Below are 20,873 nucleotides of genomic sequence, written 5' to 3'. Positions count from 1 at the left end.
TAATAATCCTAGGATATCCTCTCCTAAATCTCCAACTTGTAAGGATTCAGATTTTGGGAAATGGCTGAATCAAAAAGCAGATTTTTGTAAAGGTTCCAAAAGAGCAATCTTTTTTTACTTCAACTAGTGGACATTGACTTTTTGAAGGATTTTAACAGCTGATGAATTGCTTAATTATCTTGCTATGGAAATTAGATGTGAAAAATTCTTTTGCTCTAGATGATGGACCTTGTTTGCCCTAATGCAAACTCTATTTGATCAGATGATGACCATCAAAAGTTCATTACTTGTCTGATGGTAGGTGCTGGAATTTCTTCTGACGTTGTTGACCATGAAAGATGGTAAAAAACACACAGAAGCCTTAATTCAGAATCAAATCTGCTGTCTGAGACAAAATGGCATGAAGAACAAATCTTTATCATCAAAGAGAACATATATGCTGAACTTAGAAGTGTCACACCTCATCAGCAGAAATTCTTGTGCAGGCCATGAAAACATAAGACTGTCTGCAGAACAGAAAGGCAGAGGACTGAGTGATGCTAAACTTTTATTATTGCCATATTGCCAGAACTGACTTATGTTGGTGGAAGCAGCACAGGAAATCTGCATGCAGATTCTGGGATCACAGTGAGCTACCTGCTGATGGTGATGCAAGTTCAAAAGACTGAGCAAAAAAGTCTGAGTCAACAAGGGGTGTGTCTGCCTCTACTTAACTTGTAATCTGAAAAATAGGACAGTGTGCAAGAGTTTATGTGGGAGTTGAATTTCTCCATTATTTTTCTTGACTTCTCTCAGTTGAGGAAATGAGACTTCAGTTAGTGTTCCAACAGTTTGGTACCACGTAACATCTACAAAACTATTTTTATGATGTTGCCTTTGCAGCTAATTTGCATTACCTTCCATTCTGCCTGAGATCAGCATAAATAAAGCTAACTGTGCCAGGGCCTCTAGGCAGGATCCTTGACGGCGACAGACAGAAAGGATGTTGTTGGAAATAAACTGTACATCACACCCATCTCACCTTCCATCCAGTCAGGGCAGTCTACCAGGTCTCATCAGCTTTTTGAACTCTCTTCAGTTGGAATTAGCTGCATTTACATTCATTCACATAACCCATTGTGTTTGAATATAATCGGGTAATTCCATTTCAAGTTTGAGTCAAGTTCATATAGCATTTCTCAATTAACCAGGAATCATATAATTTAATTTCTTATCAAAGTCCTTCCTCTCATGCTACCTAAGATGGAAGTTCTGATGATGAGTACAGAAGCAGGAGTTGGTGGTGAGACTCGCACTTAATTCCTGCCCTAATGCTGACATCTTAACCTTCTCTTCTTTTCTCTGCAACTGAGTCCTCTATTTGCAAAATGGTGATAGTAACACATTGTCACCTCACAGTGGGAATGCATTTATTCATGAAATGATATAGTGGTGGAGATATAGGTGCTGAGGTCCAAATGGAGCTTTGAAGCACTTTGGAAATATTGGTAGGGTCCTAAATTAGGACTGACTTATGCTTATGTTTAATACCAAGAGCAGGTAAGTTTTTTGATGACTTAGTAGCCAGAAGCCCTCTTTAGGGAAATGTGTGAGGTGGTTTTTTTCTCATTTTCAGGAGCAATGCTGCATGAATGATCAATTTTACTGTTTAAGTCATCAGAAATCTTGTTTTGTTCAGAGAGAAATCTTCTGTTTTGTTTATGTTTTTAATGTAGGCAAAATTGGTTTCAGCCTGTTTTGAAACAAGAAAATGTCACACCTTATTAAAAATATGTCCAAACAAAATAGTTAAAATTTTTGAAATGTCTTTTATGCTTTTTCTAGTCAAAACTATTTTCAAATTTGCACTAATTTGTAGGCACTTCTAATGGACCTAAAATAACATACTTGGAGAATAAACTATCAGTTAAAGATTTTTTACCCAAACTAAGAACAGTAAAGACTTATTTTTGTCCCCAATGTCAGAAGGTCTGGCTGTGTATCCAGCAGATTTGCTGAGTAAGAAGGTGCCATTTTTATGTGGCCACATCTCTGACCATAATTGCACTTTAATGTAGAGTAACTGTAGGTTCAGAATTCCTGGACTAACGTATATAATTACGTAACTGATAATTTCCTCACCAGGGGAGGGGAGAGTCCAGGACTGAATGTCACCCAGAGAGGAAATTAAACCCTTCAGACACAGAGTAATTTAAAGCATAGTTCTCATATTTGTGGGTCTCATGCATGAAGGACAGCTGGAAAAGACCTGATGAAAGCACTCTGGTGTGTATATAATTACTGTACTGACTTGAGTTTAGCAAAGGGATTTTGTCATGATCTAAATAAAACTTCCACAAACTCCAGGTTTGCTGGAGAGCTGCAGTCAGAAGCCTAAGCAATGACATTTTGTGTCCATTAGTGTAGCGGATGCTGTTATGCTAATAGTTGCTATTTTTAGTTTCAAGCATGCTGCTTGTGTGCTTCCAGGGAGCTGAGGAGAGGTGAGAGAAAGAAATATAGGAGAAACTCGTGTACCTGGCTTCCCATTCTGCAGCTCTTCAGTTTAAGGACAGAAACAATCCCATATCTCTCAATTGCCTCTCTCTCACTGTACTATGGACCCAGAGCTGCTTTTTTCTGCATCTGGTGGTCAGAAGCCTTTGTTTCTTTCTAATTTCCCAGTATTAAACTCCAATACTAATAGGAACAGCTGTAGATGAAGGATAAAAGCCTTGAACATCTGCATTCCAGCTCCTTGCACCATACTCTTTGTGACTGTTGCTTTATTTGCTTTATAGCATTATTGTTGCGTTTGGAAAGGCATCTATTTATTCTCACTTCTTTCTTTAGAAATAAAAAGAGAAAAAAAGCCTGATCAGATTAGTGATCCTGTGATTAAAAAAAAAACAAAACAAATAGCACTTTTCAGGCTCTGAGCATCTAGCCCACTGAGCGTCTGACCAGAATGTCAAGTTCTCCTCCTAAACTAATGTAAACAGTTTCTTTTCCATGTAACCATAGTGAAGGGAATTCCCAGTGAGTACAGCTATATTCCCATGGATTCATGTACTTAACTCCTTCAGTTGGCTGTAGTTTTTGTTTGGATCACTATAAGCTGTCCTAAATAAAAGCAGTTGAGAGTCTGCAAGTATCTCATCTATAGCTAATGCTGAAAGTTCTCCATCTCTGATTAGTGCTGGGAAGCCAATTAAAACTCACAAAATTAACTTTTTATTTCTGGACAGATGAGAAGATTCAGATAGAATATTTTCATGTCAAGATCCTAAATAGGCAAGTGATGGTGTGAGTGCCACAACAAGCTCTGGAGGGCATTGTCTGCATGGCATGGTGCCCTGAGATGCTAGCTCTGCACAGCCTAGTATATTATCCCTGACAGAGTGCCACACTAATGCAGCTAAAGGACTTTTGATGTGCAAAGCAGCTTGTCTGGGTACCTCTGCATGGCACAGAGACAGACCTGAACCAGGAAAAGAAACTACTGTTGTGAGAAGCACCCAAAAAATGATGGGCCTTTTTGGCTTCTGAATCATTTAACCTGACTAAAGCCTAATAAAGACTCTTGACCCCTCCTTCAGTGAACGCTATACTGAAAACTTGTAAAACAGCTGCCAAAAGTTCAGCCCTTCCCAACAGCCTTTAATGGATAACTCACTCCTTGCCTGATCCACTGCGGCAGGGAAATAGATGTTACGACTTCTTTTGTGAATCATTTCAGTGTTTTCCTGATCTTTACTTTTTGATCATTTTCATTAGAAAAAAATCCTGCTCTCACTGACTCTGGAGATTAGTGAAGCAGGACTTGATGTTGCCAGCAGTCCCTTGTTTGTTAACAGGGATTTACATGCTGGTAGGTGTAACATGGTCCGGTGTAAATACCTGAGTCTAGAAAGCAGTGTTATTTGTGAAGCTCCCTTTCCCTTCCTTTCCTTTCTGCAATATCTTGGTTATATTGTGTGTATTTGAAGTTTTTCAGGGAAGCTGTTACAGGCAGCTGACCTTCTGTTAAGTGTTGCACTGAAATGGTGAAGTAATAAAAGTTCTGCTGCTTGTTTCAGAACACAGAGTGAACCAGCTAACACATGGGGGATTCCCCCCATCCCTGCAAGTCAGGGGATTTCCAGCTGGTTGATTTATGTGCCATAGTTCCCCTTCAGCCCTCTGAGCCTTCTTCTAGGTCTTTGGTTCTTCCCAGCCACCTCCATTTGCTTCTTCCTTCTGCAGCAGCAATCACCTCAGCTCAGAAGTATTGGCCCCCTTTTTAGTGCCTCTTGCTTGTCACTTTACTCTGCTCCTGGCTACTCTTCTGGAATATGCTGACATACTTACAAGTGTCCCTGAGATAGCAAAATCAATTCTTTCAGCCAATGATATATTATTTCAGTGATGCACTAAAAGGAAAAATGCTGGAGGCCTCTGTGCTCAGAAAGCTGATGTTAATTTACGACAGAGTAAGTTAGGAATTAGTAGAACACCTCTGTTGACTTAACAGCAGTATCATGTACTTCATGTAAAATGCAACCCTAAGGTCAATCTGAGTGCGCATTCCTTTGTGAAGAGTTTGGTATCAGACTGTGATAAAATAGTCACACCAGTTTTGTCTGAGTCAACAAGTTATTATTTTTTTCCTTGCAGAAAGACAAGTTCTTTGTGTACGAGGAGTACTGTAGCAACCACGAGAAAGCACTCAGGCTGCTGATGGAATTGAACAAGATCCCAACAGTGAGAGCATTCCTCCTGGTAAGCACCTTCGCTAGCACTCTTGACTTAATTTTCTGACTTTACACCATACTCATAATACCCTTTTGGTATCCTAGGAACTCCAAGCATTTTGCAGACATAATCTATTCCAGCTACACAGCACTCAGGAAGGATAGGTATTGAAATGACTGCTGACTTCAGACACAGAACTAAGCCCAGCTCTGGTATGAGTAATTTCAGTGAATACAGGCAAGAATTTTTTTTTAAAGAAGCCACGGAAAAGTGGACCAAAGATTATGAAAGGAGTAATGCAATAAGTCAGCAGCAGACCTGCGACTAGCTCCCAATAGATCTGATTCCCTGCTCGGTTCTCTGACCAATTCACCATCTGAGGACCCACCAGAGAAATCTGGCCTGCTTCTGACACCCTTTTCCCTATGAGTCCAGTTGCAGGCAAGAACCATTGGAGGCTGGAAGAATTGTTTTGGCTGTGTTGTTGCTACTTGTATCAAAAATTACCCAGCTCCTCCTCCAGCCCATGATGTCTTAGTATCCAAGATGGGCAGGACTGTGGGATATAGCCTTCAAATACCTCTGTAGAGGCTGGGCACTACTGCATTAACCAGTAGACAGTGCCTGCTGTCTAATATTTCTCCTTCCAGCCTCTTCCCCAGTTCTCTTTGATTTTAGGTGTTTGTTGCTCCTGGCCACGAATGCAAGCATTTAGAACGGGGTTAGCAGGTAGATGAGGGACCAGTTCAACACTTTAGTTTTCTTTCTTAGTAAAAGCCATGAGGTAAAAGAGAGGCTGTCATTTTGCAAAGGACCTTGAAAGGCTGTCATTTTGCAAAGGACCTTCTTTCCTTTCTTTTTCACCAAATGCCTGCTCTTTCCTAATATAGTACAGCAGAAGAAAACTTCTGCATATATGTCTGTCACAAACAGGGCCAGAACAGTTTTTAGCTACAAAACATTGACCTCAGAGGGAGCAGCAGGGACAGGCACTCAGGCCGCTGGGTACTCAGAATCTCTTTTATCACCTGTAAGTGTTAATAAGCTCTGTTAAAACATTAATTTGAGTCACTAAAGGACCCCTTCCTTGTTTGCTGACTCCTCTGGCTGCTTCTGCTGAGAGAAACTACTGAGAGGGAAGAGAGACAAAAGTGCATGTAAACACCACCCTTCCTGACATCCAGAGTGCTCTCTGCACTGCCGCTGGAGTGGCAAAACCCCACGCCTGTGTTGCTGGCAGCAGCTGGCAAACTGATTATGAGGCACGTAAAAGATCACACTGTCAGCTGTGCCTTGCTGCAGCACCTGAATCCAAGAGATTTTTAAAATAGCAGTAAGTATGGGAGGGCAGGCAATGCTGAAGTGCTGTCTTTGCTGTGGCTGCTGTAATTTCTTCCAGGCCTCCACCTCTTCCCAAAGCCAATGCTATCATGTCACCATGCAGTGAAAGCTGCATTAAAATACAAAGCTCTGCTTGTGAAGATGGATTTGGCCTGGTTGTCCCCTCACAGCTGCTGAAATATAGAATGTGGGAATGTGTCTGAAAAATCAGTAAGTGTTAAAGGGCAGTTTCAAGCCCAGAGCTAAAGGGAGGGCCAAAAGGAGAGATGGGAAGGACTGAATCACCCGAGACTTGGAAAATTGGACAGGGAGTGTTGTGAGCTGGTAGCCAATGCCACAGATCTAGAATAGCCTGGGGAAGGGTTATTTTACAGACGATTGTCTGTAAAAATACCACTTAGGACTAATGAGATTTATGTATGATGTCTGTGAACACTTCTTGAAGAGGAAGATTATTGAACTACAGCCAGAAATCCACTGAATTTCAGAGTGTGTCTGAGCCACAGCACACAATTCACAGGGGAAAATATTATCAGTAATGCCCCAAAGCAAGCACATCTCGACTAAACTGGGCTTAAATTTCAGCTGCTGTTAATGGTGCGTGGGCTTGCCACTGAGGTGGTTTTTGGATCAAAACTGACGAGATTCATGGTTGAACACAGGCACGTAGAATTAGCTTATATGAAACCGATACGAAGTCCAACTCCATCCACTACCTATCTCCGGCAGCAACCAGGACCAGCATCTTCAGGGAAGTGTTAAAAAGGCTTATGGTAGGCTAATATTTGATTATCATATAGGGCTTACAGTTTATTGTGGAGAAATAAAGAGAGGTGAAGGACTCTGTTTTTTTTTTTTTTTTTTTGCCACACCCAGTTCTTACACTCACCTTCCACATCAGCCCTGAGAGAGAAATTTCTATAATCCCCTGAAAAATTAATCATCACTTATTTCCTGGTACTGTGCACAAATTTATCTGTGAAATTATTCTGGAATGTAATGGTCCCTCCAAATGGGTGAGGGCTCAGTGTGCGAGTATTACAGGAGTTGATCCGTGGCTGCTACTTTTTTTCAACCTGAAATCTGTTTGGACTTGAATTTTTTTGGTGCATTGGTCCAGCATTTGGAAAGCATTTATATTGTCCCCTTCCTTATTATGTGTAAGTGACACGAGGAGAGTAGTCATCGTCCTGGGTAGAAAAATGCCCTTGACCACCTTTGTGTCTGGAAACCACAGGGCCTCACAGAAAGTTAATACTGAAACCCAATGGACTTTCCCATGAGCATCAGAACTAATGAAATCTGTTTGCCTTAAGTTTGTGCTATTGCCTCTTGCCTCAGTGTCCTCCTACCCATATAGTAGCCTTGCCTGCACATCCCATAACTTTTTTTTTTTTACTTGGCAAGTAGCAACATGCATAGCAACCAGTTCAGAGCTGCGTGTGCTGTTTAGCCAGCCAGTGCACACATGCTGTTTAGCCAGCTGGGTTTAGACATAGTATTTTGCCTGAGAATTGGTGGATGTGATGCAGATGACTCGCTTATTCCAGTTCCACCTTGATTTCCTTCAGGCAAAAGGACTGAACTTGAGTTATTTATTCCTAGTTAGTAGGCTTTATTTTAGCCTTTGAGTATTTTCTGGACCAATAATGCAAACTTTGCAGAGTGAATGAAGTGACAAATGGTCATGTTGACTGCAGCAGTAAGTTGGATTCCTTTAGCTAACGGCACACCTAGCTCTGTGGATTGTCATCCTGTTGTTATGACATTTTTTGAGTCAGCAACTGCACAGTATTTTCTCTGGGAAGATATCTTTATAACCAGTCACAGTTATGCACAATGATTTTTCTTTTGCTGATGCATGGAGAGTTTTGCAGGCTTGACTTGATTGCTGTGTTTCAGTGGTGAATGGAGTCCTATTTCCTGTATCTTAGGAGTGGCAAAGTGCTTTGTGACCATAGTGAATGTTATAGAAATAAAAAATCACTGTTAAAGAGCATGTGAAAGCTTTATGTCTGAGACAACATTTGTTTTCTTTTTTGATTATAGAGTTGTATGCTTTTGGGAGGCAGAAAGACGACAGATATTCCACTAGAGGGTTATCTGCTGACTCCAATTCAGAGAATTTGCAAGTATCCTCTTCTGCTTAAGGTAAATCAAGGAAATAATTTCTCCAGCTAGTTGCTTTATTCTAAGCAACTAGCAGTGATTCTACAGCTTTTTAACCCTGGATTTGCTGTCACAGTGACCTTCCTGGTTTACACATCTACAAGTTGTATCCCGTCTGCAGTAAATGGCTTTTTATGGGCGCAAGTCAAAAAGCTGGCTGGAGGCTGACAAGCTGTTAAGTCCTGTAATGATGTAGGCAGACCAGGCAGGGTGACTTGCTGACTAAGTAATGCCTTTTGACTTCAGATATCTTCTGATGTTTACTAAGACTTGGGAGTGCTATTTTAGCTACTTCCTGAAAAGCTGTGTTCAAACAGAATTGTATCAGTATTCTGGGGCACTGGATGGCTCAGGGGACTGGAAATGGAATATATATCTTTCATCACTAGGTCTCAGTTTGAGTGTGTTCAGGTCAGCAATGATCAAAATCCTTTATCGTCTGACAGCTGTTTGGCAGCTTGTTTGAAAACTGTTTGGTTGTCTCCCTGAATTCCCAATGGACAGGTGTCATTGCAGAAAAGACTACTGCAGTTGGCACTAATTGGCCCCCTTCTTGGCAGACCTAAAAGGAGCTAACTTGCCTCACATCCCTTCAGGTCAGGGCTGGGTCACACTTGCAGTGGGAACAAGGAGAGGGAAAAGGAGAAAGTAGTTTCTGGGAGAGCTTGCATCACCAATGGCTTTGTAGCCACTCTGTGGCTAAAAGCTATCAGTCTCCAGTGGTGTCATTCTCACATTAGAGTGATATTCCACTTGCTAAAATAAAATTAACTAATAAAAAGTGTAAGAAGCAATTGCCTCCTATCTCAAAAGAAAGGTCCCTTCCTGAGTTGTGGAAGAAAGTAACAATCCTGTGATGAGCTGATGTGATCCCTTGCTCACAGACTGACCGCATGAATTAGCTGTATGTCATGTCAAGCTATCGCAGAGCTGTGTTCATAAATTCAGCATGAATAAGGGCTTTCATAGGTGCAAGCTGGTTAGCTCAAAACCGACATGTTGTGTGCTTTATTAAAATGCTGTCTGTTTAGTCTGATGGCAATTTAAATTATTTCTCTCCATATGATTGGAGCTTTCAGAGTGAAACTTCCAAAATATGGCCTTCCTGCAGGTGGGATCATTTGTTGTCTGTGCAGCTGTGCACAAACCCGTCTTACAGCAGACATTCATGCACCATTCCTTGGGGACTCAGCTGCTAGGATTTACATGCACACAGGCAGTTTGAGGCAGTCCACCTCAGTGCAGGCTGCGCGTGTGGTTTTGAACAAACAAAAGCACATGCAGTTTAGGCACATAGCAGGAGAAGCTAATGTGATGTTGCTATGGCTGTTTCTTCTTCTGACAGCGTTAGTCAGAACAGGGCAATGATCTTTGTCAAGATCAGGAAAGCACACAAATGTCTCCAACTTTGATGTGTCTTCAGAGAGGAGAGTGGTTATGTAGAGATAACTGTAAACCTAATGATAACTCAGCTTAAGTCTACTAGGTTTGTTTATTTGGGGTTTGTGTGGAGAGGATTTGGTGCTTGGTCCATCAATGGATCTGCATGATGACTGTGAGCAACATCCACGTGTACAGAAAGAGAGCTCCTCTGGCATCTGATATGGTAAACAGACCAGAGAACATGGGGTTGCTGAAATGCACGTTCCTGATCAAGTATATTGTTAGTGTTTGTTTTCTTGTTTTCATTCTGTGGTGTGTTCTGTGGTGGTTATCTAGCTGCATTAGAAATTGAAAATCGGAGATTATTTTGATTCCTTAGAGAGATCCCTTTTATATTTTCCAAGGAACTTCAGCCAGAGGAAAGTAGTGGTTGAATTCTTTCTTTTGAACTGTTCTCTACATTTGTGTTGTTACTAAAAGACAAAGTGTCAACCTCCTTCAGATTTCCTGGCATGGTTACCCTTGTATGAGGGGATTTGTTAGCAGGTACAGAGCCTGTGGACATGCATCTGAGCATAGCCAGAGTGGTCAATGTCTGGTGTACCCTTGCTATACCCATCTAAAAGTGATTGTTAATGAGTTGCATCACAGTATTTTCCAAACTTTTTGGACCAAATGATCACTGTTAGCACTCGGTGCTTCTCATATTCTACTCTGTATCCTTCTTGCTAAGCTTTTAGTAGCTCTAAAGTCAGTGTGGTTTCATGTATAAGCTATGACCACTCAATATGTGGATGATCAACGATCTCTGAAGCACCGGTTGGGGATCACAGCTCTAAGCCATTCACATAGCTGGCTTAAGGAACTCCCTGACATGTCTTTTGCAGCTCAGTGCCTCTTCTTTTTCTCTATCTATCTAGTAAGACTTGGTTGCTGAATCATCCATTGCTAATTAGGGCTGCTTAATTTCTAAGTTTTTTGGAAAACAAGGTGGTTATGGGTAGATTTCTACCAGTCTGGATAATCTGTAGACATTTTATCTACTGACAGAAGTTTGACTTGTGAACCAAAATCTCCATTCTGTTTTAAAAGTCCATCAAAATATTAGAATGGCATAAGCTGCAAATACTACAAAATTTCCTGAAATTGCAGAACTTCTACTCAAAAATTAATGAGATATACTCTATTACTCAAATATCATGAGGATGTTTACTACAGGATCACATCTAAAAGAGACAGCCACTTTTGATTACAAAGTAGTAGTGCCATTGATGCAATGGTATTTTGATGTTCTTCAGCTTACATTTTTCCACTCCTCTGTAACTTTCTAGGACAAGCCTCCCCGAACTTATGGGATTTGGTATGAGGGATTCGAAGAGCTATGAATGGACCAGTTTTTCTTGCTTTGCTCCAAGCATTTATTTTGCAAAGAGGGAGCAAACAAAAGACCAGAACAAAATAAATATCTCTAAACCATAGTTCAAATCTGTCCAAGTTCAGTGTCAACCAAAGTCATTATGCTCTGGGGATCAAATATTGGCCTTTGGAAATAAACTAGCGGTTTCCACTTTCTCACATATACGCAGTTGAAGAAGCCTACTGGCACAGACCTCCATTCCTTGAAAGCCAAAAATAAGACCAGCAAGGCTAAGACTGAAACAGCCTCTGTTACTTTCAAGCCATAATAAGACAGAGCGAAGATAAATTTGCCCTCCTGATGCCAACACTGCCTGCCTTCTGGGTGGGGGCTCTGGTGTTTGGATCTGGTGCTGTTCACTCAGAACCACACGTGCTTGGTGGAACGAATAGATGCGAAAGGAATAAACTGGAGGGGCTCTGATGAAGTCTTGTGTTGTTGCATTCCATTTTTCTATGGATTTCTTTTTGTATCCTGATTGATATAAACCACACACTGCTCGCTACTTGAAATTTCCTGGACAAGAAATCAAAGTTTTAAGAAAAAGACAAAAGGAATTTAATTTCTGTTAAGCAACAGATCTGCCTCAGTCAGGGAGACTATGCCATTACCAGGGGTTGTTCAACTCAGAAAATATCTGTGATCACTAGAAGGTATAACTAATGCTGATTCTCAAAGGTGATGAGCTTACGGTGAAGGAATGGTGTCCTTTTCAAGACTTGTTTGATGCTTGCTAGCACAGAATTGCCAGAGTGGACATGAATGTTTCAGACATGAGAATGACTAAGAGAAAACACAGGCTGATTCTGTTAGTGCTGACCAGGAAAATGCAACTCCCCAAACAAAACATAAAAGTAGATTTTACAATAACACAGCCCTCAAATTAAGCATTTGCTCTCCCTTTGCTACTGAACTGCAGTTATTGCTCCTGAAATAGCTGTTTTGTATTCTTGGGGGTTGGATCTTATTTTATCTAATTCCCATGGCAAACTCATACTCTTGTACTCCAACTGATTAGAAAAATTGTAGACCAAGAACTATCCTACTTTCTTCTTTTACTTTTTTTTTTAACAACAGTTTGTGAACATCCAGATTTTCTGATAACTTTGACATGACCTTGTTACAGTATAGTTGTTTAGTATAGCTAAGTAGTTAGGTTTGAAAAAGACTGTATGAACGTAGTAATTCAGACTTGTCTACACTTGAAAGTCAGCCTAAATAATAGGGTAAGGCATATATTTAATAACTATTTTTGATTAATACCACATGTGAATATTGTTCTTCCAGAATAAGAGCATCCAACATGGAGTTACTTAATTAGGAATAATATACTGGAATATCTCCAAGCGCAGTTACACTTTAAGCAAATATTACCAATAATTTTCAGTGTAATATATGATATCCTGTAATTGGTAATGTTGTGTTTTCTCATCTTCTGTCTCATGAGGCTATTTGGTTTTTTGAGCCAACAAACAGTGCAGCTTTGGAGTAGTTGAGTGTAAACAGTTTTTTTTTTTGGTTGCTTTCTTTGGAAGTCTGTCCAGTTTGCAAACCTTGTGTATGGTTTGAAGTGTGGGACTCAAACCTATCCACTGTCTTTCATTATCTCTGTGATAATGAAAATAGAGTAGCAATGACATTAATATTTTTATCCCTAATATAGCTTTTGTCTGCTTCAGCCAGCATGCAAGAGAATTAGCACAGAATTTGTTGGTCAGCAAAATAGTTTTATTCCCAGTGCAAAACCCCACTAATGTGACTTTCTTCCCTTTTCTTTTTTCTTGCTGTCACACTTCAGCAAAAGAATTGAAGTCTATTTTGGGATGTAGGAGTTCTGAATGTTTGTCTCTTAGCAATGAGCCTCACTATAAATTTTCCCTTAAACATGGGAAAGGGGCTTGGAGAAGGAAAACAGAACTGTGCTTACTGTGATGCACATACGGTTTGGTAAAGGAAAAGAGGCAAAGGCAAACTAACGCACAGCCCTTGAGAGCGTATACTGTGTGAGTGACTTAAACTCCAGTGCGGATGTGTACGCTGGAAAGCTTGCCGAGTAAATGTTTCTAGCAGAATGGTTTGGATTAAGGCATCTCTGTCTCACTGATAATAATTGTATGACTCTGTTAATTAGTGGGAACTGCACTTTTTAGGAGTAGAAGCAGCTGTTGTGTAAACCAATCTCTGAACAAAAATAGCCATTTTCCCTTAATAAAGAGCATTTATGTCAGCAAGAAGAAAACCCTAGGGGAGTGGTGGTCATGAGTTAATCACACCATTGGGGGTGGGAATTAGGAGCGGTCGTTCCTGTCTCCTTCCTCCCAGCACACCAGGAATGCGCAGCACATGATAGCCGCGCCCCTCCAGGCTCCCCGTCGCCCCGCGCGTGTCACGGAGGTTGCTTCATGTTTGGTGTCTGTTCTCTTAAGGAATTGCTAAGTCTCCAGCCAGAAATGCACATTCCGCCTCTGATCCCTTAAAAAATATCTCAAAATACGCACAACCCTGTGGAAGATTTAGGACAGTAATTACATATTGCTTCATGTGATGGAAGACTCATAGGTCCTAGGAGGGAAAGAAAATGCTGAAGGCCAGAGGCTGAGTGACCGGGCTCAGAAGCCTCTTGAAAGAAAAAGCCCCACAGCAGGTCACCCTCAGGCCTGGATAAGTGCAGTTTCTGGACTTTGAAAGGAAACGGTGCGAAGCCCGTGGTGTGGATAGAGAACGGGATGAAGAAATGTTAACTCACCCTCTCCTCCCTCTCCGTTCCTCCCAGAACTGTGTTAGGAACAGAACCTTCTAATTAGCCATAACTGAGTGCGTTTAATCTTTGGGGCTTTGTTTTTTTCTAGAAACAGAAAAGTGATGTTGCAGTTAGATTCATAACATTGCTTGGTTGAAATCCAACTTCATGTATCACAACATTAAAAATTATATATACTCTATGGAGTTGTAAGGAAGACTGCCAATTTATAAAACATACTTCTGTCTTTGAAACTTTATATATGTAATCACAAATAACTAGTAATATTTATAAAACTGGAAATGTGTTTTTGTTAAGTTTTAAATTAGCATGTGTTGTGGCTTTGATAGCACATAGAATATAATCGGCTTTACTGGTTTATCACTGTTCGTCTATTCTTTACCCTGTAGAAACAGCAATATAAATTACAAATTTAAAAAAAAATACGCAGGATAAGAAAATGCTATAACTGGCAAGTACCCAGATACGGCCTGGTGTAACATTTATTTTCTGGTTAGTTCAAGAGGAAAATACATTTTCATGCAAGAAAATATAAAAACTTTAAAATGGAAATGTAAAACATATGGAAACATTTATTTTCATAAAAGTCTTTTTTTTTTTTTTTTTTAAAGTGCCTTTGGAGCTGAGCTGTTTATTAACAGAACTTTTTGACCTGATAAGCAAAGAAATATAGTATCTCTGTTATCTCTGTAATCCTAAGATGTTCAGTATGTAACCCAACGGATGTATCTCTGAAACCATATTTTATGCATGCCCTGGTTTGTAGTGCAAGGCAAGGCGGCCTGGCAAGCAATGATTTGCACCAATCAATGCACAGCATTAACATTCACTGTGTAAAATCCATGTCCTCAAGAGTGTGTAGATAGGAGGAAGGAATTTTTAAAATATGAGGATTTGCACGTTTCAGCTGCAAAACATGTGTTTAGCTGTCTGTTTTAAGTATACAAACAATCATTTTTGTGTGACAAGAGAAGACATGGGGAAGGATGACGGAGACTTCTTTTTTTAAAAAAGATCAGTTCAGCAGAATAACATCCTTTCTGCTAGGAAATATTAAAATTGTGTTTACATTTGAAAAACCTCTGGTTTCCTCTGCCCGCCTGCATTGTTCACTCATCATCTCTCCTGCCACCTCTTCACACCTTCCTGTGTAATGTTCTTTCTGCTGAGTTCTCTCCCCATTGTCGGTTTTCTGGGTTAAGCACAATTAGAGAACAGACAAATGCATGAACAGCTGATGTGTCTTTCTTTTTACGTGATTTAGTTTTTATATTTGGGCTCCATCAGATGGTTGGAACCCTTTTAGCTTTATGCCATCTAAAGCTGCATCTGAGCCCCAAACACTTAAGTTGGAAATCCTTTTATTACATTACTTAATCAAAGACTGGCATTTCTGAGTAGAATTCTTTTTTTTTCTGGGTGCAATTAATAGGAAATCAGGTAGCATTCAAATCGTTAACGTGGCCTTTTTCTGCACACTCATTTCCCGAGCATTAGTAATTTGGATGGAAATAAGCAGCCAGATAAGCTTTCAGAATCCAAATGCAAGAGCTTCACCTGTGGACCTGCTGCTTTTACACTGTTCCTTCCAAGGATAAGCGCACACATTATGGCTTCCAAACAGAGCTACGTGAGTCTGTGGCAAACTGCAATTTATTGTGTTGGGATCCAAACCTGCTCACATAGAAGTCCATGAAATTGTTGCATACATTTGTCTGAAAGTATTTTAACTTGGTAAAATGAAAGCTGAAAAGAGATCTGATAGAAGGCTATTTTAGCATCTCATTTGGATAGAAACTTTTGGGGACAGGAATAGGGGAGGTCAAAAAATACACTAATTTTTAGGTGAAGCTCAAGTAGTTTATGAACTTTGGGAAGTAACTTTCAAGCACTGGTCATGGAAGGAACAGACAAATTTGTTGTAATTCTGATTGTCGTAATTCTCAGTCTTGTATGAACGGTGAGTCTAAAATATTTAAGATACATCAGACCTGCACATATAAAACATGTCTGATGCATCCTGAAAACATCAGACTCATTGCATGTGTAAGGTAGGTCTAGCACATCTCAGATGCTGCTGCATCTGCTCCAAGGTTCCATTTTGGCTGCCACATATCCAGAAATATGAAACAAATGTTGAAGAGGACATGTTCAAGGTAATCTAGAGAGAAAGTTGTCCACCACAAATTAAAAACCCTGCATTTCTCATTTAGGAATGTGACATTTGTTGCATTTCAGGTTCAGTCTGTATACTAAATGGACAGTCACAGTTTATTTCCTGACTTCTAAATAGTCTAATCTGTCTGCATATGCCATGAAGTCAGAACAACTGCTATAGCACACTGTAGAAAAGAGCATTAAGACCCTTTGCGCAAACACTGAAGCTTCCAGTCTTCCAGTCCTTTGCTTGGTTCTATGTGGTTCACCATACGGGTAACATCCTTCTTTGCTGGAGGTGTAACTTACAGCACCCATAAGTGTTAGAATTCTCTGGGAGACCTGGATGAGAGCACTGCAGGAGGTGTGCTGAAAAACTGATCTCCTTTTCCACTGCTACAATGGCGAGAACCAAGACAGAAAGGCTGCCTGGTGGCAGGGAAGGTAATGTGAGTGATGGGGGTACTGAACAGTCTGGGAAATTGGCCTTACCTCATTACACAGACAAAGCAGGCAATAAGATAGTAAATATGAATTGCAAAATGTAATGCATAAGGAAGGCTTGATGAAATCAAAATAACGCAAAGCAGTATGAATTACAAAGTACAACATAGATATTCTAGATGTTTCCTGTACGTATATTGCAGGTTATCACATCTGTCACATCTATGAAAGTTTCTGCTTTGGGTACATATATCTTTCATATCAAAGTGTCGTGAGTGGGTATCATACTACTGTGGAAATTATACAGCCCCACATAATGGAATCTGAGAATCTTTCACAGTCTTGAACGTAATCATTCTTATACCCAACTGTAAAATAGGTCTGTGCCTTAATCTGTGTTTAACAGGCAGGGGACTGAAGCACATAGGGCTTTAGTGTGCTGCTCAGGGTCACACATGAAGTCCGTGATGAAACAGGAAACTGATTTGTCATCCCAAGCTAATTAGCTAGCCACTGGCTTATCTTTCCTTTCTGCATGCTGTTTGGAAGGACGCTGTAGCTGGATGTAGATGTCTTGGAGAGCTCTGTTACTACCTTTGTAAAATCGGTGTTTGGTGCTGTGGCTATGGCTGCTGTGAGTGACACATCCTCATATTCTGCAGCTATGAAAGAGTAATGACAGAAAGAAAGTGCTATGCCCAGAGGAAACAGGTCCCATTTCCTTCTTAGTTCCTTAAAGAAGAAGGGGAAAATTTTTTTTCAGGCTAATGATACAGAATGTCTTTACAACTTTTTTCTTTTTTAAGTAAAATTGAGAACTCAGAAGATCATGCTGAAAATGAGAAAGGCTTTGGAAAATATCAGCTTTTCTATTCTCCATTGTTGGCTAGACTGAAGGACTAACAAGGTGTAGCTAGAAAGTTGATGTATTTTATGAATTAGTTTAAGAAACTCTACTCAAGGAATAGTTTTCTGCAAGTGGTTGCAACCTCATTTCCTAGCCCTAGTACTGCAGAAGTTGTAATACGTAGGATAATCCATCCAGACAACAATATGAGTTTTATGGAGGACAAGACAATCATACTCGAGTTCTGCCATCTGATCTCTCTGTCTCAGCTGCCTTTCAAAGTCTTGGCAAACACTCTGAGTTTACTCTACACATCATAAATCTATTGCTAAAATAAAAAAGCACTCGGAGCTCCCTGGCTGTTTCAGAGGTGCTGGGCACTACCCTTTCAGGGGATGGCAGTGTCAGAGCAGTATGGCTCTTCCTCAGAGGGCTCAAGTGTATCTCTAAGTGGGGCAAGAGTCACCTGTCCTGATGGGCCACCTGACCTCTGACAGTCTACACTGCTGCTGCTGAGCCAACTGACTGACCCAGCTAGCGCTCTCCCTGTCTTCTGCAGCCTTCTCCCTTGCCCCTTGGGCAGCACCAGCAGCAGCTGGCAGGAGTGGGGAAGGCCACCTAGAGCAATCTAAAGTCAGAAGAAATGAGGAAGGGAGGAATAGGAGAGGAGGAGAGTGGAAAAAGGTAAGTGAGTTTCAGAGAGCTGCTTTTTCCCCGCAATAGCAGCTGCTGCACAAAATGTCTGGGGGGACAGAAAGCAGGTCCCAGCTCCTGTATCCTCCCTCCCTGCTTGCAGGCATTGGGAGGTACAGGAGCAGCTCGGGGATGCTGTGTGGAGCATGATGCTGCAGTAAGCGGGGGTGCCTGATGCATCAAAGTTGCTGACTACCGTGCTACTCAAGCCAGTGCCAGACATGAGGGGGAAGTCCTGCCTGCGTGCTGCAGATTGTCTCGCTTTACCTACAGGCAGGTCTTGGCAGAAGTAATTCACGTTCTCATATATGTAAGTACAGTTTCTACAGCAGAGAATAATTCTTGTTTATGTTCAATGCAGCACAGGTCTATTGTGAATGAAGAGCCCTTTCTCCGTGTCTTAGTGATATTTCGGAAAGGGATGTTTGGACAGTTCTAATGTACACCTATCCATTTCCAAAGCAGTACAGGTGACACTTGAGCTGCAGAACTTCATTGATTTTAATGAGAGTCACGTAGCAAAAATTCTGCACTCTTGTTTTGGAAGCATGGAGCAGAGGCTAGTGTCACCAAGGTGCAACTTCTCTTCCGCCTTTCTTTTTGAACACTTACTTTCCTTGGCCTTATGTTGAGCAAAAACGGGGTAAGAACTCCCCAGAGAATTTCATCTGTGCTAGTGATTGGCAGTTGTAGCAGCCAGCTTCTTTTTCCTGTTGCGTATGTTGCTACGTATGCACACTGGAGCTTAAGATTACTAACTGCTCTCTCTTAATGGGATTCCCAGTTGTCAGTGCATTACCCATTTCCTCCATCATCCATCTGACAACAGCAATTGTCAATCACCGTTTATAATTTTCAGGCAGAAGAAATTGTAGCTGTGAGTAAATTCTCAAAGTACCAAATCTATGCATAGTTACTGCATAGCCAGATTTTCCTGAACAATCATGGCATGCCCATCTGCTCCTTTAGACCTTTCTGTCTCCGCCATCTACCTTGTGGGAATGGGAACACCTCCTATTGACATACTTTGATTCTCATGAGACCTGTTTCTTGCATTATTTAAGAGTCTCAGTGGCCAAGTGGTTTAATCTCAAGATGCGGATTTCACTCTGAAAGGTTCTACAGAAGCAAGAAGTTAATGCATAAATAATGGCAGTACTTTGCAATTTGGTAATACCGGGTCTCGGATAGTTTACTAGTGCTAATGAATTAAGCTTTGCTCCAACTAGTGTGAGGAAGCACATGGAGAGGGACAATGCAGAAAGCACAGAGGCAGAAACAGATCTACTCCTTTTAGCTCTACCTTCCTCCTTTAAAATATGCCTCCTGTTTGTGCTGGTACCTGAGCGTTTCAGAGTCTGATTATTTATTCTGAAGATATTCCTGCTAGTAGGAAAGTACTTCTAGTTGCATACACACTTGTCACACACTAAAGGCAGCTTGTGTCTATAGAACTTTGTAGAGCAGATCTGTGGACTCTGGAACACACAGAGTTCCTTGATTACCAGCAAAGAGTGACTGGATTAGGAAAATGGATTAACAACAGCTGTAGTTACTGCAAGCTAATGCAAGCTTTAGCCTGCATCCCTCTGCTCCTCGACAGCCATGTAACTTGAGCCTAGAATTACCAGTTAACTTGATCCAGGGGTTGTCCATGGATATAAGTCATTTTGGGGACAGTACTTGCATTACAAGTTGTGCTACCAACTCAGGGGAGGCAAGCCCCGGGGATGCTCAGGATCACACAGGAAATTAGAGCATGTTTGTGCCAAGCAAGGCAGTGTTGTTCAAAGACATCTAAACCGGTGCCAGAATGGCAAAATTTAGTGTGGTGATGACATACTTGCTTAGGTTAACATCTTGATGTGGCCAGGCAAAAGGCAAATCAGACCACAGATTAAACCTTGTTGCAGTCTTTGAGAGGTATTTGGGGGCTGTAATCTCTTCTCTTGGATGAGCAGCAGCTGGAACAGTTAAGACAGTCTTCGCCCTTAGCTATGGGAGCTGTAGAATGAAGCAGTTTAGTTCTGTTCACAGACCATGTTGCTGTGCAGGCTCTCTGGCTACATTCAAACTCATTCTCATCTCTCATGCAAAATGATGCAATTGAGCAGCAGTTTGCCATTTGGTCACTGGACTTTAAAACAACAAAATAACATGTTGAGGCAAAACAGAACGTAGGAAAAAAGTGAAATGCTCCAGCCAACCTAGAAATGTGGGTCTTAAACACCATATTATGTATCAAGAGGAAGTTACTAGCCTTAGTTAAGGTTTCTTTAATGTACTTTTATCTAATTGTGGCTAGGTATAAAATACCATTGGTCTAAAAAACAATTAACTGTGAGTTGACAGTGGTTACGCCTTGTGCCAAACTGTGGTGAATATTGTCATGTTCCAAGTTTTCACATTGTTGCACTTCAATGGGCACTGTTTAGCTGGGTTATTGTGCATTGAATCAAGTGACGCAGAGGCTCCTTCAGAGCAGATGAGTTGTTCAGCTCTATGTTAATCTGTCCAGTTAAAACATGTGCCCCAACCTCCTAATCTTAATCAGGGGAAGAATCCCTGCTAAACTGCTACTTGGCCTCTCTCTTCCCACTCTAGCATATTTGTGTTTTGGGGAGCCCTCTCCACTTGCGGTGTGTCTGTCTTGGAGGTTAAAACAGAGCCAGAAGGTCTTGGTTCTGTGCGTGACTTGCTACTGGGCAAATTGCTTGCTCTTCTGTGAAGGAGTTTCCTCTTTTGTAAGATGAGTATTATATTTCCCTGACGCCCAAAATCTTAACTGAGATACCTGTATTAGGAATAGTGTCTCGCTGGAATCTCTCTTTAGTGAATGAAGAGAGAGGCTCCTCATGGAGGCAATTAAAGTCTTAGGTGAATCTGATTTGCCCTTTGGTAGCATCTTTCTCTGCTGGTTATAGATCTAAACAACCTAGGTCCCAACA

The 20,873-nt window shown here is 41.0% G+C and overlaps 1 protein-coding gene across 4 annotated transcripts in view; it reads left to right on the top strand.

Annotated features, from left to right (window-relative positions):
- PREX1 (phosphatidylinositol-3,4,5-trisphosphate dependent Rac exchange factor 1) overlaps positions 1 to 20,873 on the top strand; it is a 185,002-nt gene that overhangs the window by 82,127 nt on the left and 82,002 nt on the right. For all 4 annotated transcript variants that reach the window (XM_068912114.1, XM_068912111.1, XM_068912112.1 and 1 more), the window contains exons 4-5: positions 4,636 to 4,740; positions 8,104 to 8,205. In XM_068912114.1, coding sequence (XP_068768215.1) covers positions 4,636 to 4,740; positions 8,104 to 8,205 — 207 coding nt within the window. The remainder of the gene's footprint in view (positions 1 to 4,635; positions 4,741 to 8,103; positions 8,206 to 20,873) is intronic.

The sequence above is a fragment of the Struthio camelus genome, chromosome 18, assembly GCF_040807025.1.
Source record: "Struthio camelus isolate bStrCam1 chromosome 18, bStrCam1.hap1, whole genome shotgun sequence".
Lineage (NCBI taxonomy): Eukaryota > Metazoa > Chordata > Aves > Struthioniformes > Struthionidae > Struthio > Struthio camelus.
This window is presented reverse-complemented; position numbering and strand designations above follow the sequence as displayed.